At 45.1% G+C, this 25,102-nt stretch overlaps 1 protein-coding gene across 2 annotated transcripts in view; it reads right to left on the reverse strand.

The window, feature by feature from the left end:
- Nucleotides 1-25,102, reverse strand: part of LOC141100922 (venom factor-like) — a 481,958-nt gene that overhangs the window by 209,844 nt on the left and 247,012 nt on the right. For both annotated transcript variants that reach the window (XM_073589703.1, XM_073589701.1), the window contains exons 17-21: nt 18,626-18,817; nt 18,336-18,441; nt 13,685-13,770; nt 4,652-4,791; nt 3,918-4,127 (exon numbers count right to left, since the gene is read on the reverse strand). In XM_073589703.1, the coding sequence (XP_073445804.1) occupies nt 3,918-4,127; nt 4,652-4,791; nt 13,685-13,770; nt 18,336-18,441; nt 18,626-18,817 (734 nt within the window). The remainder of the gene's footprint in view (nt 1-3,917; nt 4,128-4,651; nt 4,792-13,684; nt 13,771-18,335; nt 18,442-18,625; nt 18,818-25,102) is intronic.

The following is a 25,102-nucleotide window of genomic DNA, read 5'->3' on the forward strand; positions in this document are numbered from 1 at the left end:
AGTTCTTTATGTGTTTTGGATGGAAACTGTCCCATTTAAGGTATGTTGGACGGTCATTTGGCTTCTGATACAGGGATGTCTCTCTTTCATTGTCCTTTAGCTTAATGATGGTGTCCAAAAAGTTAATCTCAGTGCTGGAGTAGTTGAGTGTTAAGTTGATGGTGGGATGAAATTGATTAAACTGTTCGTGGAACGTCTTTAGCTGTGGTTCACACTCCGTCCAGATGATTAAAATATCATCAATGTAGCGGTAGTAGGCCAGAGGCCTGATGGGACATGAGGACAAAAAGTTGCTTTCAAGCTTGGCCATGAAAAGATTTGCATTTTACTTCCCATAGCTGTGCCAGTCTCCTGTAAATATATCTTGTTGTCAAATTCAAACTAATTGTGGGTGAGGATGAATTTTATAAGTTTCACCACAGAATCAGCATCAGTCCCTGTGTTTTCCTTGAAGAATTTGCAGGCATTTAATTCATCCTGGTGTGGGATATTAGAGTACAAAGACTCCACATCCATGGTGGCCTAGATGGTTCCTTCTGGTAAAGGACCTATTGCTGTTAGTTTATTCAATAGGTCAGTTGTATCCTGAATGTAGCTGGGTGTATCCTTTACCAGTGGTTTAAGAACACCCTCTACCCATCCAGATACCTGCTCAGTAAGGGTGCTCACACATTAAATGCCTTCATATTCTTTGTGGGGGAATCACAACACATTAGGAGACCCCAATCAGAGGACAATAAAACTTCCACTCCCTATCTATGAACTGGTCCAATATTTATGTTTATCCCTCTCCCATAATGATAGTTCTGCTTCACGTCACTTGTCTTATCTATTGCATTTTTTCTGTGCTGTGTTGTGCATAAATATGTGATTCTTCAGATTTTGTATTAGGCAATGCCTGATGAAGAGACCTGAGTAGTCTCGAAAGTTTGCAATTTGTTACCATCTTTTCAGTTAGACATTAAAAGGTATCTCCACTGAGGACTCTCAATTCTGAGGACTCTCACTTCTGAACATTCTTCCATCTACTGGCTAATGTGGCGCCCCCAGGAGTATGGTCCCCACAGTGGCATTGCCTTCCTCCTAGGGAGTGTGATGTCATGCTTGGAAGCAATAAAGGATCTCTCTGTCAGGTAAATACAACACACAACACAGCTCCCACACCAGGCCAGCAGAGGAGCTCTGAACCCAAAAACTGGGGGAAGAGCTGCTCTCTGGGGGCAAGGAAGGGGAAATTAGGAGTTCATGTGAGGATGACAACGTGTGTGGACGTCAGGAGAAGAGCTGGGAGATTGAGCAGAGGGTTCAGGCTCATTCCCAGCTATAGCGCATGATCTGGAGCCCGATCTCCAAGGTTGTATGGATACTGATGTTCCTGCAACAGAAATCGGAGGAATAGGAAGCTGTAAATGCTCTATTCCCACATAAGACTCGGAGGCACAACAGCAACATGTGAGCCAGAAGAGAAAGGCTACAGCTGTCTGCCATATGAGGGAGTTCTAAAGAGAATAAGCAAGTGGAACTTCAGTGTAACAATGTACTGCAAGTACCTAAAACTAAGCGCTAGGAAGGAGACTACATAACCCATCTGCCTAGAGAGATTCCTAAGTTGCTTCCAGGCTAGCCAGCTCCTGTGCCATCTGTAATCTGGACCCTGGACTGCATTTGCCAAGCAAAGTAAAGGTAAAGAAACTGCACCCTGTTGTGTCCTTGCCTTCTTCCTGCAAACTCTCCAGCACTGCTACATCTCTGTGCCAAACACTACGCCCTCTTCCTCAACACCTACCCTCTGCATCTACTCTGCCCTGGGACTATAGCCCTGCCTGTGGAGGGCTACACCATCATTGCTGCACCTCACCATCTGTCCCAGAGGATCTGTTTGCAGCATCGGCTTAACATCTTCATTGCCGAACACCACAGATGGCGTCACGAATCATTCACTCATAAACTTTATTCCATCACTTAATTCCCTTTTACATGGGCGCCCAGGGCCATGGACCGGGTCACCGCTGCTGTGACATTCCCCTCTGAGAGACCGGCCCGGTACCGAGTACTCCACAGCCCTGGGAGGGCGACCCACTAACACGTTACAAAGATATACATCTTTCCTGTAAACAATTTGAGGCAGATTCATCATTACTTTGCACCTTTTTTTCTGAAATAAAAATGGTTTTAATATGAACCTTTGCATTTATGTACAAAGTCTGTCTAACTTCTCTGTTGGACATTTTATAGCTTATTGAGAAGATTGTGTGACTTTTAACTTAGAAGAGGTGCCATTTTGATAAATTTGAGAAAATTGTCACGGTCCAATTCTTGGATCCGTGTCAGAGTCTGGGTTCCCTCATGAAAACCTTTATTTTCAGGCTTCTGGGAGCTTGATATGGGTTTTAGCCCCCGGTGGCCACAAGTGTCATTACATCTGATACTTTCTTTAGTTTACCTTTTCCCCCCAGTGGTCATTGGGGTTATAGCAGCTTTTGGCCCCTGAGGATTTGACCATTCCCTCTTCCTATATAGGGTCACATGGTCTATGAGCAGGTGTTGGTAATAGCAGCATTTTCCTTTTGGATGCGAACCACAGTGAAGGGAGCAGCGGGCTGTGAGGTGAAGAGCCACTGCTGAAACTGGTGTGAACTCTGACTGCCCGGTGTCTGCAGTAGAGTTAGATGGTGAAGGTGGCAGCTGGCTCTTAGGTGTTGAGCCACTGCCAAAAGTTTATCCGGTGATTCACTCTGCTGCCTGATGACTGCAGCAGAGCAAGATAAGTGTTTTTGTGTTTTTCCCTTTTTCCTTTGGGTGTTGTGAAGTACACTTTATTCCCTGTCGCACCTCCTGGGGAGGGGGTTGGGGGTTTAGCTCAGGGCTAAACAGGAGATAGGGACAGGTCGGGGACTTGGGCCTCACTACCTTCAAGTGTACCCCCAAGTTAAGGAAAGTCAGAGCAGCTCCTTAGCCTGAAGGGCAGTTCAGGGGCCAGGTTCCACGTCTCCTGCTTTGTCCCAACTGCCGCGTGGCAAAAAACTGTAATGAGTCAGCATAGGTTTATATAGTATTCACACAAATTGCCATAGGCAAACCAAGATGCCTAATTCAAGACCCTAATAGAACATATCTTTTATTTAATTATTAAGTGGAAATCATATGCACATTACTCTACCTGAACTTTCTCATAACTATTGTTAGTTCAGTTTTCACTAGCTTGCTCAATTAGCTGTCTCATAGACCATACATAGTGCTTCCCTGACTATTAATCCACTTTTACCCTGCCTAGCACATGCTGTTAATATCAACAGCCATTAGACTCCACAACATGTTTCGCCGCAAGGCGACATCAGGGGAATGAGGCTATAGTAGCACTATTTATAGTATATGAGACAGCTGTTTGAGCAAGCTAGTGGAACCTAAGCTAATAACAGTTATGAGAAAGTTTAAGTAGCTTGATCTTAAGAAAGTGGAAACAGGTAGTTAGGAATTGTTCCTGTCATTCTAGGAACCGGCCTCGTACTATATACACTAGTGACTGATCACTGAATTAAGGGTTGTGTGTAATTACTAATAAAACATAAGCACTTTAGATTTATATGAATAGTCATTAATAGTTAACCTCGCTAGTTTGTTGCCTAGTCACATCAATCCCCTACATAAAAATACTACTGACCTTTTATATAGTGAGGAGGCTGCATAATAAGTATTATTATATATCCAGCTGTAGGATTTCCTGATTAATAATACCCTCCCGGCTCTATGTGTTTTTAAAGCCTATGACCTTCATTTCATAATTCAATAAAAGTTATGTTTTATTTAGGGTCTTGAACTGGGGATCTTGTTTTGCCTATGGCAATGTGTTTGAACTTTGACAAATTTAACACAAAAAATGTCTTTCATTTTGGTTATAAAAACACTTATGTACATACCAACACATGGAGCTTCTTCCTCACTCTATCTGATAGGCTGCCGCTGCCAGTAGCTGAAACATCTATGTAGACTTCTGTTGCTTCAAGTGGGATTACAACAAAGTACACCACCTTGGATGATTTTGAAGGTACTCTAACTGTTTCCTGATGATCTTTAGATTTAGTAGCCAAACTGCATAAATTCTCGTTATAAAAGAATTTCACTCTGACCTGGTAAAAGAAAAAATAAAGCAAAATAAAAGATAAGTAATGGGAGTAAAAAAGAGCAAAATTCTAAGTTTTGGGGGCAAAGCAATAATTTTCACAGTTGTATGCTCGAATGATTTTGATATTTTGTTAAATCTTATAATATTGAGTTTTATACCTTTCCGTTGTGGACACCATGGTGGCTAAAATACTTTATATTTCTACACTTTTGACACCACTGTTGGACAGACTTTTCAACATTGTGATATGAAGCATAATTGTGCCATGGTGCAAACTCCACCAAATTTACCTAAATGGAGTGCATGGCATTCAAAATGTAACATAACTGGCAGATATACTGTACTCTTTTTCTTTTGGGCAGGCGATATGACACACGCTCCTCTACACCCAAGAGAGACTCATGTTCATTGGAGCTTCTCGTTTTGCACTTAGAAGCATATCAGATAATTGACAAAACAAATATAAGAGAAAATGTATCAGTATGTCAAACATAACAGGATTGGAGAATGTGAAGCGGGAGAACAAACCGTAGCTTGAGCTGTGTGGTAGTTGTGAATTACTGCTCTTATCTGTACTTGTTCATTTTTTATAACACTGTATGGCATTCTCAGATCAATGAAGAATTCTTTATAAGTGGTCAATTCATATGGTTCTGACACACAAATGCCTGAAAAAAAATATATTCCAATTGTTAGTCACTTTTGTTTTTTAGCATTTTGTGCTATACAGTATATACAATATATTGTGTCAACCCCCGTCTATTAATGTAAATATACATTGCACTGTATATGTCATTTTTAGTGGTGGGTTAAGAGTTTTTTAGACCAAAAGGTTAAAACACTATTTAGAAAACACATTGCTTGTTCTTCCCAGAGCAGCCAGTTTACTTCAAGCATATTGTTCCATTTGTGGCAGAAACCTAGAAGAGAATCAGTGCCCAGATATTGTATGCTTAACCAGAGGAAGTTCTGTCTCATGCACTAGCTTATCACATATATTATTACTTCAAGTGGCATTCCAATTCTAAGAAGTTATCACCTGAGACCCCCACTTTTTGCAAAAACATTGTAGTTTTATCCCCTTTAGATTAAAGCATCGATGGGCCTGCTCGACTGTAGCTCCGTTCTTTGTCTGTGGGACTGCCAGAGCGCTGTACTCGGATTTCTCTGGCAGTCCCATAATGAATAGACTGGCGGTCAAGCATGTTCTGATATAATTATTTGTCACATAAAGGTGAAATAGAGATGGCATTAGAAAATGAAACAGGCTGACCAGGCACAAAGAGCAATCAAATTAGTTCACACGATCCAATGATATAGCATACTGGATCGTCTTATTCCTCAACAACAAATCAAGGGTTCATTTAAAAAAGCATTACCATCAAAGTTTGTATCCCCTTAATATATTGCAATCATCATATTATATACAGTGGAGAGTATTTAGTCAGCCACCAATTGTGCAAGTTCTCCCACCTAAAAAGATGAGAGAGGCCTGTGACTGATATCATAGGTAGACCACAACTATGAGAGTCAAAATGAGAAAACAAGTCCAGAAAATCACCTTGTCTGATCTGGCAAGATTTATTTTGCAAATTATGGTGAAAAATAAGTATTTGGTCATTAACAAAAGTTCATCTCAATATTTTGTTATATATCCTTTGTTGGCAATGAAAGAAGTCAAATGTTTTCTGTAAGTCTTCACAAGGTTGGCACACACTGTTGGTGGTATGTTGACCCATTCCTCCATGCAGATCTCCTCTAGAGCAGTGATGTTTTGGGCCTGTCGCTGGGCAACATGGACTTTCAAATCCCTCCAAATGTTTTCTATGGGTTGAGATCTGGAGACTGGCTAGCCAATCCAGGACCTTCATATGCCTCTTATGAAGCCACTCCTTTGTTGCCTTGGTGGTGTGGTTGGGATCGTTATCATGCTGAAAGACCCATCCACATTTTATCTTCAATGCCCTTGCTGATGGAAGGAGGTTCAAAATCTCAGGATTCATGGCCTCATTCAATCTTTCTCGTACACGGATCAATCATCCTGGTCCCTTTGCAGAGAAACAGTCCCAAGCATGATGTTGCCATCCCCATGCTTCACAGTAGGTATGGTGTTCTTTGGATGCAACTCAGCATTCTGTCTCCTCCAAACACAACGAGTTTTGTTTCTACCAAACAGTTCTACTTTGGTTTCATCAGACCATATCACATTCTCCCATTACTCTTCTGGATAATCCAAATGCTCTCTAGCAAAGCTCAGACAGGCCCGGACATGTACTGGCTTAGGCAGGGGGGCATGTCTGGCACTGCAGGATCTGAGTCCCTGGCAGCGTAGTGTGTTACTGATGGTAGCCTTTGCTACAGTGGTCCCAGCTCTTTGCAAATCATTCACTAGGTCCCGCCATGTGGTTCTGGGATTTTTGATCACCGTTCTTCTGATCATTTTGACCCCATGGGGTGAGCTCTTGTGTGGAGCTCCAGATTGAAGGAGATTGTGAGTGGTCTTGTATGTCTTTCATTTTCTTATTATTGCTCCCACAGTTGATTTCATCCCACCAAGCTGCTTGCCTATTGCAGATTCAGTGTTCCCAGCCTGGTGCAGGGCTACAATTTTGTTTCTGGTGTCTTTTGACAGCTCTTTGGTCTTCACCATAGTGGAGTTTGGAGTGTGACTGTTTGAGGTTGTGGACAGGTGTCTTTATTACTGATAACAAGTTCAAACAGGTGTCATTACTACAGGCAATGAGTGGAGGACAGAGGAGCCTCTTAAAGAAGTTACAGGTCTGTGAGAGCCAGAAATCTTGCATGTTTTTAGGTGACCAAATACCTATTTTCCACCATAATTTGCAAAATAAATCTTATCAAATCAGACAAGGTGATTTTCTGGATTTGTTTTCTCATTTTGACTCTCATAGTTGGGGTCTACCCATGTCGTCAAATATAGGCCTCTCTCATATTCTTAAGTGGGAGAACTTGCACAATTGGTGGCTGACTAAATACTTTTTTTTTTTCCCCATTGTAGCACTGTGTACTTACAATTGCTCATTGTGCCTTTCCACCCAGTTAATTCTTCTGTTTTCAATTACCGTATATACTCGAATATAAGCCGAGATTTTCAGCCCGTTTTTTTGGGGCTGAAAGTCCCCCTCTCGGCTTATATTCGAGTCATATACACCGGGGGGTCGGAGGGGGCAGGGGTGTCAGGTCATACTTACCCGTCCTGACGCTGTCTCTTGAGCCCCCAGCATCTCCGCGCTCTCTGTTCCTGCCTTCAGCGGTCACGTGGTACCGCTCATTAAAACTCATGAATATGTGCATATTCATGAGTTTTAATGAGCGGTATCACATGACCGCTGAACGCAGGAAGAGAGAGCACGGAGAAGCTGGGGGCTCAAGCGACAGCGTCAGGACGGGTAAGTATAGCGATACTCACCTGTCCTGCGTCCATGGCTGCTTGCTGCTGTCTGTCATCGGTCAGTGACTTCAAACAGCAGAGGGCGTGGTGACGTGATTAGTGTGCGCCGGGCCCCCTTCAGTCTGAACGTCACTGACTGATGACATGGCAGATAGCGGTGAGCAGCCATGGACGCAGGACAGGTGAGTATCTGACACCCAGCGACGGAGAGGTGAGTATGTCATTTTTTTTTATTTTTACATGCAGCGGCAGCACATGGAGGAATAATCTTAAGGAGCTTCTAATGGGGGCAGTATATGGGGGAACAATCTATGGAGCTTCTAATGGGGGCAGTATATGGGGGAACAATCTGAAGCTTCTTATGGGGGCAGTATATGGGGGAATAATCTATGGAGCTGCTTATGGGGGCAGTATATGGGGGAACAATATGGAGCTTCTAATGGGGGCAGCATATGGGGGAACAATCTATGGAGCTTCTTCTGGGGACACCATATGGGGGAATAATCTATGGAGCATTTCCCACCCTAGGCTTATACTCGAGTCAATAAGTTTTCCCAGTTTTTTTGTGGCAAAATTAGGGGGTCGACTTATACTCGGGTCGGCTTATACTCGAGTATATACGGTAGGCCTATGACTAGGAATGAGCGATCCCGAACTGTAAAGTTCGAGGTTCGTACAGAACACTTAGTGTCCATTACCGAACCCCGAACATGGACTTTTTACTGAAGGTCCGGTTTAGTTTTTAGGTTCAGATGCCTAATAAAGTTTGTTGAATGGCTGCCGCACAGCCAATCAACACGCTTTTAGGCTCTGGGCACTTCTGTAGACATCACAGCCAGTTGGTGAGGTTCAGCGTCACCAACCACTCTTCAGTCTATTGTTTGATCCCCATCCACAACTCCTGTGCGGTGTGGGATTTTCTCCCAAACAGATGAGTTTCAGAACATCCTGCTGGTGTTTCCCCCTGGCTCTGCTGAAGTTGGTTGTGCAGTTGTTACACTGACTGGATGAGGAGGTGGTGGAGGAAGGAAAGTAGGAGAAGGAGGCAACATTGACAGAGAAACATAAAAAAAAAAATCCACCAATCCTTGATGGTGGTATATTATGCCAAAAACGCTTTCTGCCTAAGGCCCAGCCACCATAACACTTACTCAGTGGGCAGTTAGAGAGATATAACATCCCTGCCCGTGCTTACTGATCCACATATCAGTGGTTTTGTTGACCTTTACACTGATGGTATTGCGCAGTGCACACCTGATTTTGTCCGAAACATGATCGTGCAGGACAGGGATGGTCCATCTGGAAAAGTAGTGGCGGCTGGGAACCACGTATTGTGGTTCCCGTGATACCAACGAATTTTGATACCACTTCTGAGGCCACATGTAGACTATGGGATGCATTGTTTGGGGGATGTACAGATGAATGTGTCAATCGGATGGTGTGAAGATGCTCATTGACACTGCTGGTGGTGATGCTGTCATATCCTCCCTTTGTGGGGAGCCAGATGACCCTGTTAGGGTATTTTCCCATGGGCAGAAACTGGCAGCGCTTTGGATGCAGCACAGATATTGAGTGCACATTTAGCGTTTCCCACTCCCACACTACCTCCTCATCCCGCCCTCTCTCTGTTGGAGTCCCCCAAGGCTCTGTCCTGGGGCCCCTACTTTTTTCCATCTATACCCTTGGCCTACGACAACTCATAAAGTCCCATGGCTTCCAGTACCACCTGTATGCGGACGACACTCAGATCTATCTCTCTGGCCCAGATGTCACCTCTCTGCTGTCCAGAATCCCGGAGTGTCTATCAGCCATATCCTCCTTTTTCACCTCTCGCTTTCTAAAACTCAATGTAGATAAAACTAAACTCATTATCTTTCCTCCATCTCGCATACCCAATCTATCTATTATGGTAAATGCCATCACGCTTTCTCCCGCACCTGAAGTCCGCTGCATCGGAGTAACTCTCAACTCTGCCCGGTTCTTCAAACCACACGTCCAAACTCTTGCCACCTCTTGTCGCCTCCAACTCAAAAATATTTCCAGAATCTGTCCTTTCCTCAGCCCTCAATCTACAAAATCTCTTGTACATGCCCTCATCATCCCTGCTAACTCTCTTGCACCACTCCAGTCTGTCCTCAATTCTGCTGCCCGGCTAATCCACCTCTCTCCTCGCTACTCCCCTGTCTCTCCCCTTTGCAAATCCCTCCACTGGCTCCCAATTCCCCACCGAATCCAGTTCAAACTACCAACACAGACCTACAAAGCCATCCACAACCTGTCCCCTCCCTATATCTCTGAACTAATCTTCCAATATCTTCCCTCATGTAATCTTCGATCCTCCCAAGACCTCCTACTCTCCTCCACACTTATTCATTCCTCACACAACCGCCTCCAAGATTTCTCCTGAATATCCCCCATCCTCTGGAACTCCATGCCCAAAACATCCGGTTACTTACCACCCTCGGATCCTTCAAACGGAACCTGAAAACCCATCTTTTCAGGAAAGCTTACAGCCTCCAATAACCATTCTGCCGCCTCACCACCGCCGGAGCTGCTGCCTCATTACCATCGGAGCTGTCGCACCCCCGACCTTCTGTCTCTTCCCCACTATTCCGTAGAATGTAAGTCCGCAAGGACAGGGTCCTCTCTCCTTTGCACCAGTCTGTCATTGTAAATTTGTTTACTGTTAACGATATCTATAATTTTGTGTGTAACCCCCTTCTCATGTACAGCACCATGGAATTAAAGCTGCTATATAAATGAATAATAACAATATCCGTTCCGCCCAAAGCGCTGTCAGTAATTCTGCATGTGTTCATTGAACCGTGCGGAATCACCGCATCCCACTACATTGTACAGATGACTTTATTTTTATCAGTAAAGACCCGCCGCATGTGCGTCTACGCAGGGAAGCTGGAGGCATCTCTGCACGCATAGTGGAGATGGGATTTCATGAAATCCCATTCACTATGTTGTAACATCTGGCTGCTCTGGGTTGAACGCTGCGGATGTATGCAATGTCCAACCTGCAGCGTTTACTGACGGTGGTAACATACCCTTACTCAGGAGCGGGAGGAAGAGGCCAAGACTGCAGCAGAAGATGGAGCAGGAGGATGCTCAGATATTTCCTGGTTTTCCAGGTGTGTAATTCGCTGCAGCTTGTGCTATGCATTCATACAGTATGTCTCATCATGCAGGTGGTGCTCAGGTTAAAAATATTTATGCCTCGTTTCAGTCTCTGACGGCACTGCGTGCAAACCACCCATGTCTTGTCAGAGAACTCCTTTGTGCAGACTTTGGTGTACACAGTTTATCAGCACAGCAGGCTGTAGCAGTCAGCGTACTGGCTAGTGGCTGTTTGCGGTGTGCAGTAACAGCCAATGTACTGGATAGGAGTTGTCCGTGATGCTTTTGCCCCCTGCTACCTTTTTTGCTGTGCAGCTGGGGCAGCATGACCACCACCTCTTCCTCTGAACTGCCTAAGTCACAAAGATGGCCTTGACTCCATGTGGGGTCTAGGACCTCATCATTCCCCCCATTGCATCATCGCACCTCTCCAATCTGTCTTGATCTCTGCTGCCCTACTAATCTATTTCTGTCTTCGCTACACCTCCATTTCTTCCTTCTGCAAATCCCTTCATTGTCTCCCAATTCCACAACAGATCTGCTTTAACCTACTAAAACTTACCTACAAAGCCGTCCATAATCTGTCTTCCCCAAATATATCTGAACTAATCCCTCGATATGTCCCACCGCATAGTCTCTGGTCCTTCCAAGACCACCTTCTCTCCTCCACAATCATACATTCCTCATACAATCACCTGAAAGACTTCTCGTGAGAATCCCCCATCCTGTAGAATTCTGTGACGCAACACATCTGATTATCTCCTATATTTGGAAATTTGAAAACCCATCTCTTCTAAACAGCTTACAGCCGGTAATGACCCCACTGCCACCTCACCACTACCAGAGCTGCCACATCACCAAAACCGGAGTTGCTACAACCCCCGAACCTACTGTCTCCTTCCCCATTATCCTGTAGAATGAAAGGCCAGAAGGGTAGGGTACTCTCCCCTCTGTAATTGTCTGTCAATATTAGTTGGGTTATTGTAATTTCCATTTGTGTTTTAGAATCAATTGTGATCTAAACATAACATACAATAATAACCCACTGCATGATGTTCCACCTAGTCCTCACCCCTGCCTTCCTTGACAGTCTAAACATAGGAGAAAGTCGCAGCAGTTAGCACCTGTGTTTCATCATCATCATCAGAGATGGGCTGCAGTAATCCGCTGACCGTTCGCACTACCCCTCCCACGTACTCATCCTCAAACAGAACAACTGGTTGGACATCAGTACACTCAATCTCTTCCACTTGTGGGGCAGGGCCAGGTGAATGAAAGCTAATGACGAAACGCGAGTTGGGGTGTGGGGACACTGCTTATTATTCCTGACCCTATTTCACTTTATCATCTCTGCCTATCTACTACACAGGAATTATTTGGAGGGTTCTTCCCTGTCATTATATGTGTGTTTTCTGGCATCTTTCTTTTTATACTCATTGATAAGGCTATCATTAGCATGTTTACTATTTCTATATAACCGCAATTAGATTCACATACAGGTATACATTGGTTTCTAGCTGCATTGGTGTATTAATACCTTAATGTATTTAGCTGTTGATGGCTCTACTTATTATTTGTTTGCCTGCTGTATGATAGTCAGGATTTAGAATTCAGTCTTTGCTGCTGGAATTGTATCCTCTCTTATACATCTTTTTTATATATTGGTGTACTACATCTTCATATGGGTAGTTTTTTTTCTTTTTTTTTTTTTAAGGTTGTGGTTTTTTTGGGGGGAGTCACATGACTATATATAGTATTGTGGGAGACATTATACTGTGTATAAGTGGCTGTAGGGGATAACATACTGTATGGGGCGGCTATGGAGGCTATCATACTGTATAGGGGGCAATGGGGAACATTTTATTGTATGGGCAGCTGTGGAGACATAATACTTTGAGGGGCTCTGGTGACCATACTGACCGTACTAAATGAGGGGCTGTTGGGGCAATCATACTGTATGGGGGTCCTGTGTAGGGGTTCTGTGGAGGACATTATACTGTATATAGAGAACTGAGAGGATCATCATACCATATGTAGGGGATTGTTGTGGACATCATATCATTTTAGGGGAGCTGTGGTGGACATTATACTGTACATGAGAGGCCTGTGGTGGATATTATACCATATGGGGGCTGTGGTTACTACTCTGTATGGGAGCTGTGGTGTACATAGTGTATATTGTATTTGGGGGGATGTGGCGGGCAAAATACTGCATATGGGGGGCTGTGGTGGACACCATACTGTGTGGGGGTAGTATGAGGAGGGGCACAATTTTAAGATAGCATTGTGGTAGAGGGCATAGTGTGCAGAGGGGGAACAGTATGGATAGGGGTCAGCGTGGTGGGCAGACAGTGTGAAGATATAAAGAACATAAAGGGAAACAGTGGAGAGGGGAAAGCCTTGGTATAGGACATGGTTCATAATGGCAGACAGTGTGGTGGTTATAGCTCATAAGGGCGGACAGTGTGGTGGTTATAGCTCATAAGGGCGGACAGTGTGGTGGTTACAGTTCATATGGACTGTCAGTGTGGCAGTTATAGGTGATAAAGGTGGACGGTGTGGTGATTATAGCTCATAAGAGAGGACAGTGTTGCAGCTACAGCTTATAAGAGAGGAAAATGTCATAGTAATAGCTCATAAGTTTGGACAGTCTGGAGTCTACATACCTTGAAAGGCATATTTGGGTCACAGAATAGACAGCTATATTTATGCAGAGGGCATTATAATAACACTCTTATTTTTAAAGGTACTATTTTTGGATGTGTTCTAGAAGTTGGGAGGAGGGAAGTCTGCAGACAAGCTATGGCTGTCTAAAGTCATCACTGCAATTGGACCATTCCCATCCAAGGAAGAGGACGCCATGTCTCCAAGATAGAGAGGAGCAGGAACAAAAAAAGACCTGTTTAAGGCAAATTGCTGCCTCCCGCTCTCCTAGAGGAGCCTTTCTCGCCTTACACACAGTATTTTAAGCACAATATTGGTAATTATTAATAATTTTAATATTTAGTCCTACTTCATCTTACCTTTGTTTTTTTTAATGCTAATTGCTTGTATTATCCAGGTCGTGATAGAATCTGGTAGGGTGAGAGCTAATGGCTCAGTAACAATGCTAAAAATGAAACAGTCTTGATAAATTAGCAGGAAGATTACTTACAATGGGCTAAATATTCAGGACTAAAGGTATATGCGTACATTGAGTATTTACAGTAGATTTATCTGCACCATAAACCAGAATGTTGACAGGAAGAACGTAGCGTAAAATACATGTTTTTTTTACACGATCATATACCAGGATTTAGGAGCTCATACCAGGATGAGGGAACATATAATAGGATGGGTGACCAGGATGGAGGAGCATATACCAAGCTGGGGAAACATATAATAGGATGGGGGAACATAAAACATGATGGGGGGATCAGGATGGGGAAGCATTCAGTTTCAGTCAGCATAATAACGCTATCAACCTGCAAATTAACCACAGGTTAATAGGGTTTTTTCAGATGACATGATCATTTTAATTTTGTAGTACAAAATGTCAATATAATGGCGCCAGAGTCCGTGCATGCGCATACTGCACTATCCGGCACCGTTTAATTGAAGACACGAATTCGCAGACAGTGTCTTAAAAAAAAATGGCACCTGAAATGTACCAATAAAAATGCTTGCCACCCGGGTGTAGAATGGGTTCAGTAGCCAGTAGGTTTTATTGGGTATGTGTGGCATCCATGAACAAAATGGATGCAACACGTGCATCTGCATTGTTTGGCAGAAACCGCAGTGCAGTTTTCCCTGCGGATAGCGATATTTAGCCCAGCGAAATTGATGCAGATTCTATTGCGGTTTGGGCTCTGCGGATTGTGGAGAGAGAGAGATTTGTATGTTCGTTGTTCCTGGAAAGAAAACTGCAGCTGCGGTTCCGCAAAAAAGTAGTGACATGCTGCGGAAAATAAACCGCAGCAAATCTGCGCGGAAATTTCAGCAGCATGTGCACAGCGGATTTGGTTTTCCATAGGTTTACATGGTACTGTAAGCCGCATGGAAACTGCTGCGGATCCGCAGGGTCAAAACCGCTGCGGATCCGCAGCAAAAACCGCAACGTGCGCATACACCCTTACAGTTCCAGGAAAGTGGACTGGATTTATAGAAATCTCAGGCCCAATGTGCTTTTTTTTTTTACTCAGAGTAAAGTCATCTTTGGTGCATGTTTCAAATCCACAAGATGTAATTTTCTGTTATGGCTGCGCTGAGTTTTATTTCCATATTTTCCCCATAGACTTGCATTTGATGATGGAAATCCACAAATAAAAACCAACCACGTGTTTTTAGTGTGTTTATGCAGCAGAAACACATTAAAAAATGCACGTAATCCGCACATGACTATTTCAATAAAGTTTTAACAAATCCGAATACCAGGAAGTATCAAAAATAGAGCAGCTTTATTTAAAACATGTCATACCAGTAAGGGTAAGTGCACACGCTGCGGATTGGTCTGCGGATTTTTCCACACGGATTTAGCAAAATCCGCAGGTAAATCTGCAGGTCAAAAGATCTGCGGTTTATCTGCTGATTAGCCTGCGGTTTATCACCTCTACAATGGAGAAGGTGTGAAACCGCTGCGGATTCTGCACAAAGAATTGACATGCTGCAGATTTGAAACCGCAGCAAATCCACGCGGAAAAATCTGCAGCATGTGCACAGCGTTTTGATTTTCATTGATTATAATGGTACTGGTACTGGTATTTGGATCCACGGGACCAAATCTGCTGCAGATCCGCAGCAGAATCCGCAGCGTGTGCACATACCCTAAGATTCAAAAGCGCGGAAAAAAAAAACGCATGACGCACCAATGTTTTTTCTCTTGTTGATATGTCATGTTTTAAACAAAGCTGCTTTGTTTTTGATAGATCCTGGTATTTGGATTTGACAAAATTTTATTGATACAGTATTATTCAAAAATTCACTAAACACGTGTGTTTTTTACCTGCAGATTTTTCACACCTAATGCGAGTGTATGAGAAGAATCTGCAGGTAAAACTAGGCGTACACACAAGAGAAAATGAAATGTTGCGGATTTGAAATACACACCGCAGGTCAGTTTATGCGGCGCTAAAAAAAAAAAGCACGATGGGCATGAGATTTCCATAGATCCCATCCACTTTGCTGGAACTGTAAGGCTATGTGCACACGTAGATTTTGGTCCTGCGGATTTGTAAAACTCTGCAGGTAAAATCTCAGGTCAAAGGACCTGCGGTTTACCTGCGGATTAGCCTGCGGTTTCACACCTGTACAATGGAGAAGGTGTGAAACCGCAGCGGAATCCGCACAAAGAATTGACATGCTGTGGATTTGAACCCGCAGAAAATCCGCAGCATATGCACAGCGTTTTTCAGTTTACCATTGAAAACAATGGTACTGTACGACGCACCTAAATCTGCTGCGGATCCGCAGCAGAATCCGCACCATGTGCACATAGCCTTAGATTCTGCTGTTTTGATGCAGTGAAAACACACAACTACTCACCAAATCTCATTGTGGGCACACAGCCTCAGGCCGGGATCACACACAGCGAGATACGGCCGAGTCTCGCAGGTTAAAACCAAGCTCTGGCGCCGGCACTCTGGAGTGGAGCGTGCAGCCGCATAGCATTACATGGAGCTGCACGCTCCGCTCTGGAGTGCCGGTGCCAGAGCTTGGTTTTAACCTGCGAGACTCGGCCGTATCTCGCTGTAGTGTGACTCCGGCCTAAGTGAGAAAATCTGCCATAAGAAATAAACCTCTAATACACTGTACAATGATGAAAAAATATGTTCAATATGTAAATTACTTGATGACAAAGACTAGTTTTGCATGATTTTTGTCCACAGACAACCCCTTTTTACTTTCATAATGAGCAGTGGTGCGTATCCCGATTTTACAATGCCCAGATGTCTGTCTGACCAATATCAAGTTTTGCCTATCACTCAGTTCACAAGAGGTTTTTTTCACTGTAACTATGGCTCCTTTCCTGTTCCATTAAAATAATACAATACAAATGTAATAAAAATATTAAAAATACAATAAAATATTAATTCTCTATTATGCAGCAAATGATACTGAACATATATTACATTACAACAAAAATTCTATAGATATTAGGTATCCACACAACTATACAATCCGATTATAATTTATACTTGTATAACAAAGTACAGTTAATATTATTGCTATCCATCCCTTTAAACAGTGACACAAAAATTACATGTTTCTCTTACACTTATATCAGTCAAAATATAGTTATGGTCATTTAAAATGCTGAAATTAGGCAACAGCATAAAGATTAGGTCATTATTGTGTTATAGTATTTGTGACTACCAATGGCTAGGTTTCACGAACATACCTTGGTGATTTTGGCCTAATAACACGCACAGAAGTTGACAAAAATGGGTTTGAATGGCTACTAAAGGTAACATCCTCACCTGTGACCTGTGTCAAATGGCAGGACATTTGTTTGGGATGCAAAGAAAATCCAAAAATAACATCAGCTGAACTGCTGGACTCTCTGAAAACTAGCGGTGTGGCATTTTCAAGATGCACAATAAAGAGGCATTTGAAGAAAAATGGGCTGCATGGTCGAGTCGCCAGAAGAAAGCCAAATGACCCTGATCAAAAGTTCATATTCCCCTTTTCTTAATACCGTGTATTGCCTCATCTAACACCAATGACAGCTTGAAGTCTTTTGTGGTAGTAAGTGTATGAGGTTCTTTATTTTCTCAGATGGTAAAGCTGCCCACTCTTCTTGACAAAAAGCCCCCAGTTCCTGTAAATACCTGGGCTGTCTAACATGAACTGCACGCTAGAGATCTCCTCAGAGTGGCTCAATGATATTGAGGTCAGGAGACGGCCACTCCAGAACCTTCACTTTGTTCTGCTGTAGCCAATGACAGGTCGACTTGGCCTTGTGTTTTGGATCGTTGTCATGTTGGAATGTCCAAGTACGTGCCATGTGCAGCTTCCGGGCTGATGATTGCAAATTTTCCTGCAGAATTTGCTGATAAAATGCTGCATTCATCCTTCCTTCAACTTTGACCATGTTTGCTGTGCGTTTGTAACTCACACATCCCCAAAACATCAGCGATCCACCTCCGTGCTTTACAGTAGGAATGGTGTTCTGTTCATCATAGGCCATGCTGACCTCTCCCCAAATGTAATGTTTATGGTTGTGGCCAAAAAGTTAAATTTTGGTCTCATCACTCCAAATTACCTTGCTCCAGATGTTTTGAGACTTGTCTCTGTGCTGTTTTGCATGTTGTAGGTGAGATATTTTGTGGCATTCGCACAGTAATGCCTTTTTTCTGGTGACTCGACCATGCAGCCCATTTTTCTTCAAGTGCCTCCTTATTGTGCATCTTGAAACAGCCATACAGCTAGTTTTCAGAGAGACCAGTATCTAAGCTGATGTTATTTGTGGGTTTTTCTTTGCATCCCGAACAATTTTCCTGGCATTTGTCACAGGTCACAGGTGAGGATGTTACCTTTAGTAGGAGAAAAAGTTTTGGTGTTATCATTCATATTTTCTGAAAAAAAGGCCAAGAAAGCAAAAATTCTGCCGGGGTATGTAAACTTTTGAGCACAACTGTATGTTGATATAGATGGCATGAGACCTCTAAGCACACTGATTCTAGTATTCACACTTACTCTTCTTTTGATTCTTTATTTAGTACAAACAAATTCCACCGCCAACTCTCAGGGAAATTACTTCGTGGTGCACTTTCATCTTCCAAATCTTCCTCAGTGTTATCAGCTGCAGTTAAAAAAAAAAAACAAATGAGGAAAGGGGTCTGTGAGTACCCTTGAGATGGAAGTAATAGTGAACATATGTGACCACCACTCCCTTCATTACCTATAGAAATGCTGAAGATAGTCATGTGCAGGTATCATGTAGTACAGCTAGAATACAGAAGAACATAAAGAAACAAAATACTTACCCCTGTCCCATCCAAAGTCAGCAATGAATCGTTTCCTTAGTTCCTCTGCATGCAAGCAGCACTCTAAGAACATGGCTGCACATTCCTCCCCCTGCTGAACCTGCTTTTTCCTCTTAACACAAGAAAGCCCCATAGGACTCTCATGCAACCCAGCCAGACAACATGGTTTCAGATGTACAGGACTTGCACTTGCTGTAGAACAATAAAGTAATATTGGTTATTTGAAAATATGATTTCCGTGGGTACCAAACAAATTGTACATAACATATCATCATAGTCTCTGGTGTAACTTGAAACTGATGGACCCCAATGAAAAATCTCCAACATATCCCCTAACAATAGTATAGTATTGGTCTTCTCATAAGGGACAATTGGACCTTTTGGGCACAGACCCTCTCGGCTTGTGGTCCCAGATGCAACTGCAACCCCTGCTCCCACCATACACCCCTGATCATATTAGTCTCAAACTATAGTTTAATATGCAGGCTTAAAAATAAAAAAAAATATTATTACATTTCTAAGGCTAGTTTCACATTTGCGTATGGAGGAGCTGCGGAGGGCTGCGGACTTCCTCCGTGAAGCACCGCCCACTGCCGCACCTCCTCCGGTCAGCTCTGCCTATGGCTGAATGTGGCCTGTGTACCCTATCTTTAACATTGGGTACGCAGGTCATGCGGATGTATGCAGATGCCTTCGCATGCGTCATTTTGACGATGCGGCGACCTCATCAAATTCCAACATGTTGCGTTCGACGCATGTTGCCACATTGTCAAAACGACACATGCAGAGGCATCCACATACATCCGCACGACCTGTGTACCCAATGTTAAAGATAGGGTACACAGGCCGCATGCAGAAGTAGGCGGAGCTGACCGGAGGAGGTGTGGCAGTGGGCAGAGCTTCACGGAGGAAGTCCGCAGCCCTTTGCAGCTCCTCCATATGTGGCGCCCTGCGTCTTTATCGCCACAAAAGGGTTAAATATGTACTGTTTTGTGAGCAATGGGAGTTATGCTTTCTCTGCTAGAGACCACAACACACACACAATTCACCTCACTCCCTCATTTGTCTGAAGTTTAGAGCTTTGCAGACACACCCTAAATGGGAGGGGGAGGAGCAGAGCTGTTTTCAGTGTGGAGGAAACGAAGAACGCTCTTGGGAGCCATTAGACATGTGCTTGACCCTGGAGTAGAGCTAAGACGCATCAGGGTGCCAGCCCCTAGACATCGATGCTTTCAGAGCAGGGTGGTAAGCTGAGAGACTGTGTGGATTTATACAACCAACAGCAGCGTGTTTTCCCCGGGAAAACTGTAGCGGACTAGGATCAGTGAAGTATAGTGCAAGTGGGAACTTGAGCTGCTCACACACAGGATCCATGCTGCAAGTTGCCAAAGGAGAAATACACAGTGAGTAGAAGCTATATCGGAAGTTTTAGACTCTGGGAAGCCTTGGTCCCAGAAGGGATTAGAATAGCAGGAAACTTACACTGAGTCACAAGCAGATTGAAGGATAACTCGCATTCTCCGGAACAGACCTAGTGAGAGTTGTGTAGTAATCGCAAGTACGCGGGATGCAGTGACGAGACGGGAGACGGGATGAACTTTAAGATGTAACTTTTATATAAATATAGATGCCTATAGGGGCTATCTCGAGCAACCAAACAAGCTAACAGCAGTTATCCTCGCAGGGATCAAAACAAGAATACACTGGTGACACAAACACGACTAACCCGGCAAAGACCAGTCACTATAGGGCCGCAGTATGGCCGACTACGGGTACAGAATGTTAACTACAACGTGTCACTTATCCTCCCCGACATCCGGCAGAGCGATGGTCGATGATGCTTTGGTGTATCAGCCGCTGGGCCCAGCTGACGAGGATTTGGCGGAGACTTCGGGCGTTCCTACGCCATGACGAAGTGGGGGTTCCTCTGCGTTGCACCTCCCGGCAGAGGTGGGACGTCGTTGCCCGGGGTACGGACAGCGTAAGCTGCAGCTGCGGGCCTGAGCCGAGCTGCGGGGGCTGCAGGCGGCAGCAGACAGGCCGCAAGCGGGCTGGAGTCGGGTGGCGGCTGTCGCGGGTGGGAGCGGACGGGCCACACCCGCTGGGTGGAGTCGGATGTCGGCTGCTGCGGGTAGGAGTGGTCGGGCCGCACCCACGGGGTGAAGTCGGGCGGCGACTGCCGCGGGCAGGAGCAGACGGGCCACACCCGCGGGGTGGAGTCAGGCGTCGGCTGCCGAGGGCGGGAGCAGACGGGCTGCATCCGCGGGATGGAGTAGGGCGTCAGCTGCTGCGAGGTGGAGTCGGGCGGTGGCGGCCGTGGGCGGCAGCGGACAGGCCACACCCGCGGGGTGGAGCCGGGCGGTGTCTCTCCGTTGCCCAGCTCAGTGCTGTCTCCCTTCTGTTAGCGGTGAGTCTCCCTTCAGTCTCTCCCGTCGCTGCTCTGCTCTCCTTACGACTGACTCCTGCTGGCGTCCTCAGCCCCTTTTATAGTAGCTCCTCCCCCAACCTTTCTAGAAGTCTCTGCGGTCTGTCCCCCAATTGTGTCCCCCGGAAACAGTCCCTAGGAACCTTGGTGAGGCCCCCTTGGTCCCGGCCCGGATACACAGCGGGGACTCCTCCTCCTACACTCTCCCATCCTGTATGCTCGCCAATCCTCGGGCAAGGGCTTGGGGAGGCCTGAGTCGGTGTTTCGAGATGAAAGTTTCCTTTGCCAAACCAACTGATTCTGTTCATAACGTTCGGGGGGTTTGCCAGCTGTTGACCGCTCGGAGCGTCTTGGTTCGACTGTGGTAGAATCATAGAATCGTAGAGTTGGAAGGGACCTCCTGGGCCTTCTGGTCCAACCCCCTGCTCAAAGCAGGATTTGCTAAATCATCCCAGTCAGATATCTGTCCAGCCTCTGTTTGAAGACTTCTATTGAAGGAGAACTCACCACTTCTCGTGGCAGCTTGTTCCACTCATTGATCACTCTGTCAAAAAGTTTTTTCTAATATCTAATCTGTGTCTCCTCCCATTCAGTTTCATCCCATTGCTTCTAGTCTTTCCTTGTGCAAATGAGAATAAAGTTGATCCTTCTACAATGTGACAGCCCTTTAGATATTTATAGACAGCTATTAAGTCTCCTCTCAGTCTTCTCTTTTGCAAACTAAACATTCCCAAATCCTGCAACCTTTCCTCATAAGACAGGGTTTGCAGACCGGTCACCATTCTGGTCGCTCTTTTCTGAACTTGCTCCAGTTTGTTGATGTCTTTTTTAAAATGTGGTGCCCAAAACTGGACACAATATTCCAGATGAGGTCTGACCAAAGAGGAGTAGAGGGAAATAATGACTTCACGTGATCTAGACTGTATGCTTCTGTTAATACATCCTAGAATTGCATTTGCCTTTTTTGCTGCTGCATCACACTGTTGACTCATATTCAGTCTGTGATCTATTAGTATACCCAAGTCTTTTTCACATGTGCTGTTGCTTAGCCCTATTCCTCCCATTCTGTATATGCTTTTTTCATTTTTATTGCCCAGATGTAGTACTTTGCATTTTTCCCTGTTAAAAACCATTCTGTTAGTTGCTGCCCACTTCTCCAGTTTATTTATATCTTTTTGAATCCTCTCTCTCTCTTCTCTAGTATTAGCTATCCCTCCTAGCTTTGTGTCATCAGCAAATTTAATCAGTTTACCCTCAATTCCTTCATCTAAATCGTTGATAAAGATGTTGAACAATACAGGGCCCAGGACAGAGCCCTGTGGTACCCCACTTAAGACATTCTTCCAACTGGATGTGCAGCCATTTACGACCACTCTTTGGGTCCGATCACTAAGCCAGTTATGAATCCACCTAACAGTTGCCTTGTCCATTCCATACTTAGCCATTTTTTCAATAAGGATTGTATGAGATACTTTGTCAAATGCTTTGCTGAAGTCAAGATATACTATATCTACAGCATTTCCTTGATCCACCCAATCAGTGATTCCGTCATAGAAGGAATTTAAGTTAGTCTGACATGACTTATTAGTTACAAACCCATGCTGACTCTGTTTAATCACTTCGTTCTTATCCAGGTACTGACATACATGTTGTTTAATTATTTGTTCAAAGATCTTTCCTGGTATAGAAGTCAGACTCACCGGCCTATAGTTGCCTGGGTCCACCTTCTTCCCCTTTTTGAAGAAAAGTGGAAGAAGGTGGTGGAGTCTTCTAGAGTGGTGGAAGGTGGCGGGTCAGTTGGGCCTGGTGGGTCGACTGGGTCCGCTGGGATATTATTCATTGAAGTGTCCTTTTGTACTGCAGGGAGGTCTTTCTCGTCGTCCTCATCCCATACTGCTTGCAGAGGTTCTGAGACCTGAGGCGTGGTCTCGGGTTGTGTGGGGTCAGTGGAAGTACAGGGCCGTAACATATTACGGTGCACGGTATGGGTAGGGAGTTCCCCGTATTTCTCAGGTTGTATTTCGTACACTGGTCCGTTGTGGCTTACTCGGCACCACACTCGATATGGACTTTCTTCCCAGCGGGGTTCCAGCTTGTTCTGAGTGCGCTGATCTCGTACGAGTACCCGATCCCCAGCACGGAGGTCGATGGGTTGAGGCAGAGTCCCCCCTGGATGTTCCACGTAATGGAGTTTTGTGTGGACGATTCGGTGCAGGGTTTGTAGCCGATGCTGGTGGTTCCGGACCCACGACGAGACCCCTGTCCACGGTTGTTGCTATTCCGGATTTAATTCCACCTCCGTGATCCCCTTGCCTTCCTGGCCAAATAGCAGCGAGTAAGGGGTATAACCGGTGACTCGGTGTACCCGGTTGTTATAAACCCACACCAGTTCAGGGATGTATTCAGGCTAGTGGGTCTTCCGGTCGCTCTCCAGGGTGCGTAACATTTGGATCAATGTTCGATTAAATCGTTCACAGGCCCCATTCCCTTGTGGGTGGTACGGAGTGGTCTGCGATTTATCGATACCATACAGACGGTGTAGTTCTTCCATGACTTTTCCCAGGAAGCACGCACCCTGATCTGAATGTATCCGCTGGGGGCAGCCGTACACTTGGATAAAGTTTTTACAAATCGCGTAGTTGGCCGACTCTGCAGTTTGATCTCGAGTAGGGGTTACCACGGCAAATTTGGTGAAATGGTCCACCATGATGAGACAATGTTCATACCCCTGGTGCGCAGGGCCAATGGTCCAATAGTCAATCATCAAGAGTTCGAGGGGTGCTGATGTTACTATGGTCTGCACTGGGGCCCGTTGTGCGGGTGGTTTAGTTAGCTCACATAGGCGGCACGCACAGCAAGCTTCTTCCACTGCGGTCTGCAAGCGAGGATGGTAAGCTATTTCTTGTATCTTTTGAGCCCCAAAATGAGCCCCTTTTTCATGGGCTTCTAGAGCTAGTTCATTAAGTTGGGCTCCTGGTATGACTACTTGCCAAGCTATTGCTAACGTTGTACGCAATACCGCCTTGCGGTACAATAGTCCTCCTTTGATTAACAATTTCTCCCATTGGGTAGAATTAACATAGTGTCCTGAGTCAAAGTTTGTCTCTGAGTGTCGTTAGGTATTTTGCCGGTGGCCACCCATTGGCGCAGGGCCCCAATCTCTCCATCTTCTTGTTGCTGCTGGATCCACTTGACCCAGGATTGTTCTAGCATGCCTTGCCTCTAGTGAGTCCTATGTGGGATTGTTCTCGGGTCATGGCAGGGAGTCCAGCGGGGGTCAGAGCGAACGGCGTCTCTTTTCCTTCCAGTTCATCATCTCGACTGTGCCCTGGGATTGTGCGTCGAATCCTGAAGAGGGCGTCAGCATGTACATTCTCCGCTCCCCTTTTATAGATGATCTTGTACTTGAACTTGGCCATCTGGGCCACCCATCATTGCTCCAGGGCCCCTAATTTGGCATTTTCGAGGTGGGCCAGCGGATTGTTGTCAGTTCATACCACCACCTCGGAGCCCGCCAGGTACTCTGCGAACCGCTCCGTCATGGCCCACACTACTGCGAGGAGCTCAAGCTTAAAGGAGCTGTAACTGTCGGGATTACGTTTGGAGTCATGGAGTGATCGACTGCCATAAGCGATCACTCTTTCCCAGCCGTCTTGGACTTGCGATAATACAGCTCCTAACCCGTGTAGGCTCCTATCAGTGTGCAGTATGAACGGCTACGAGAAATCCGCATAAGCTAACACCGGGGCTTCCGAGAGTGCAGCTTTGAGATCTCGGAACGCTTCTTCCTGCGGTTCTTGCCACTGAATTTTCCATCCATTCGCTCCGGCAGGGGCCCCCTTCAGCAGGTCTTGCAGGGCTTGGGCTCGACGTGCAAAGTTCTTTATGAAGCGACAGTAATATCTGGCCAACCCCAGGAAGGCTCGTACATCTTTTACCATCTCGGGAGTAGGTCACCCTTGGATCGCAGCGACCTTTTTCATGGACGGTCTAACTCCTTCTGCAGAGATGGTATGTCCCAGGTATTCAATCTGTGTACAAAACAGGTGGCA

Source organism: Dendrobates tinctorius, unplaced genomic scaffold, assembly GCF_039654945.1.
Source record: "Dendrobates tinctorius isolate UK_male_01 unplaced genomic scaffold, ASM3965494v1 ptg000011l, whole genome shotgun sequence".
Classification (NCBI taxonomy): Eukaryota; Metazoa; Chordata; class Amphibia; order Anura; family Dendrobatidae; genus Dendrobates; species Dendrobates tinctorius.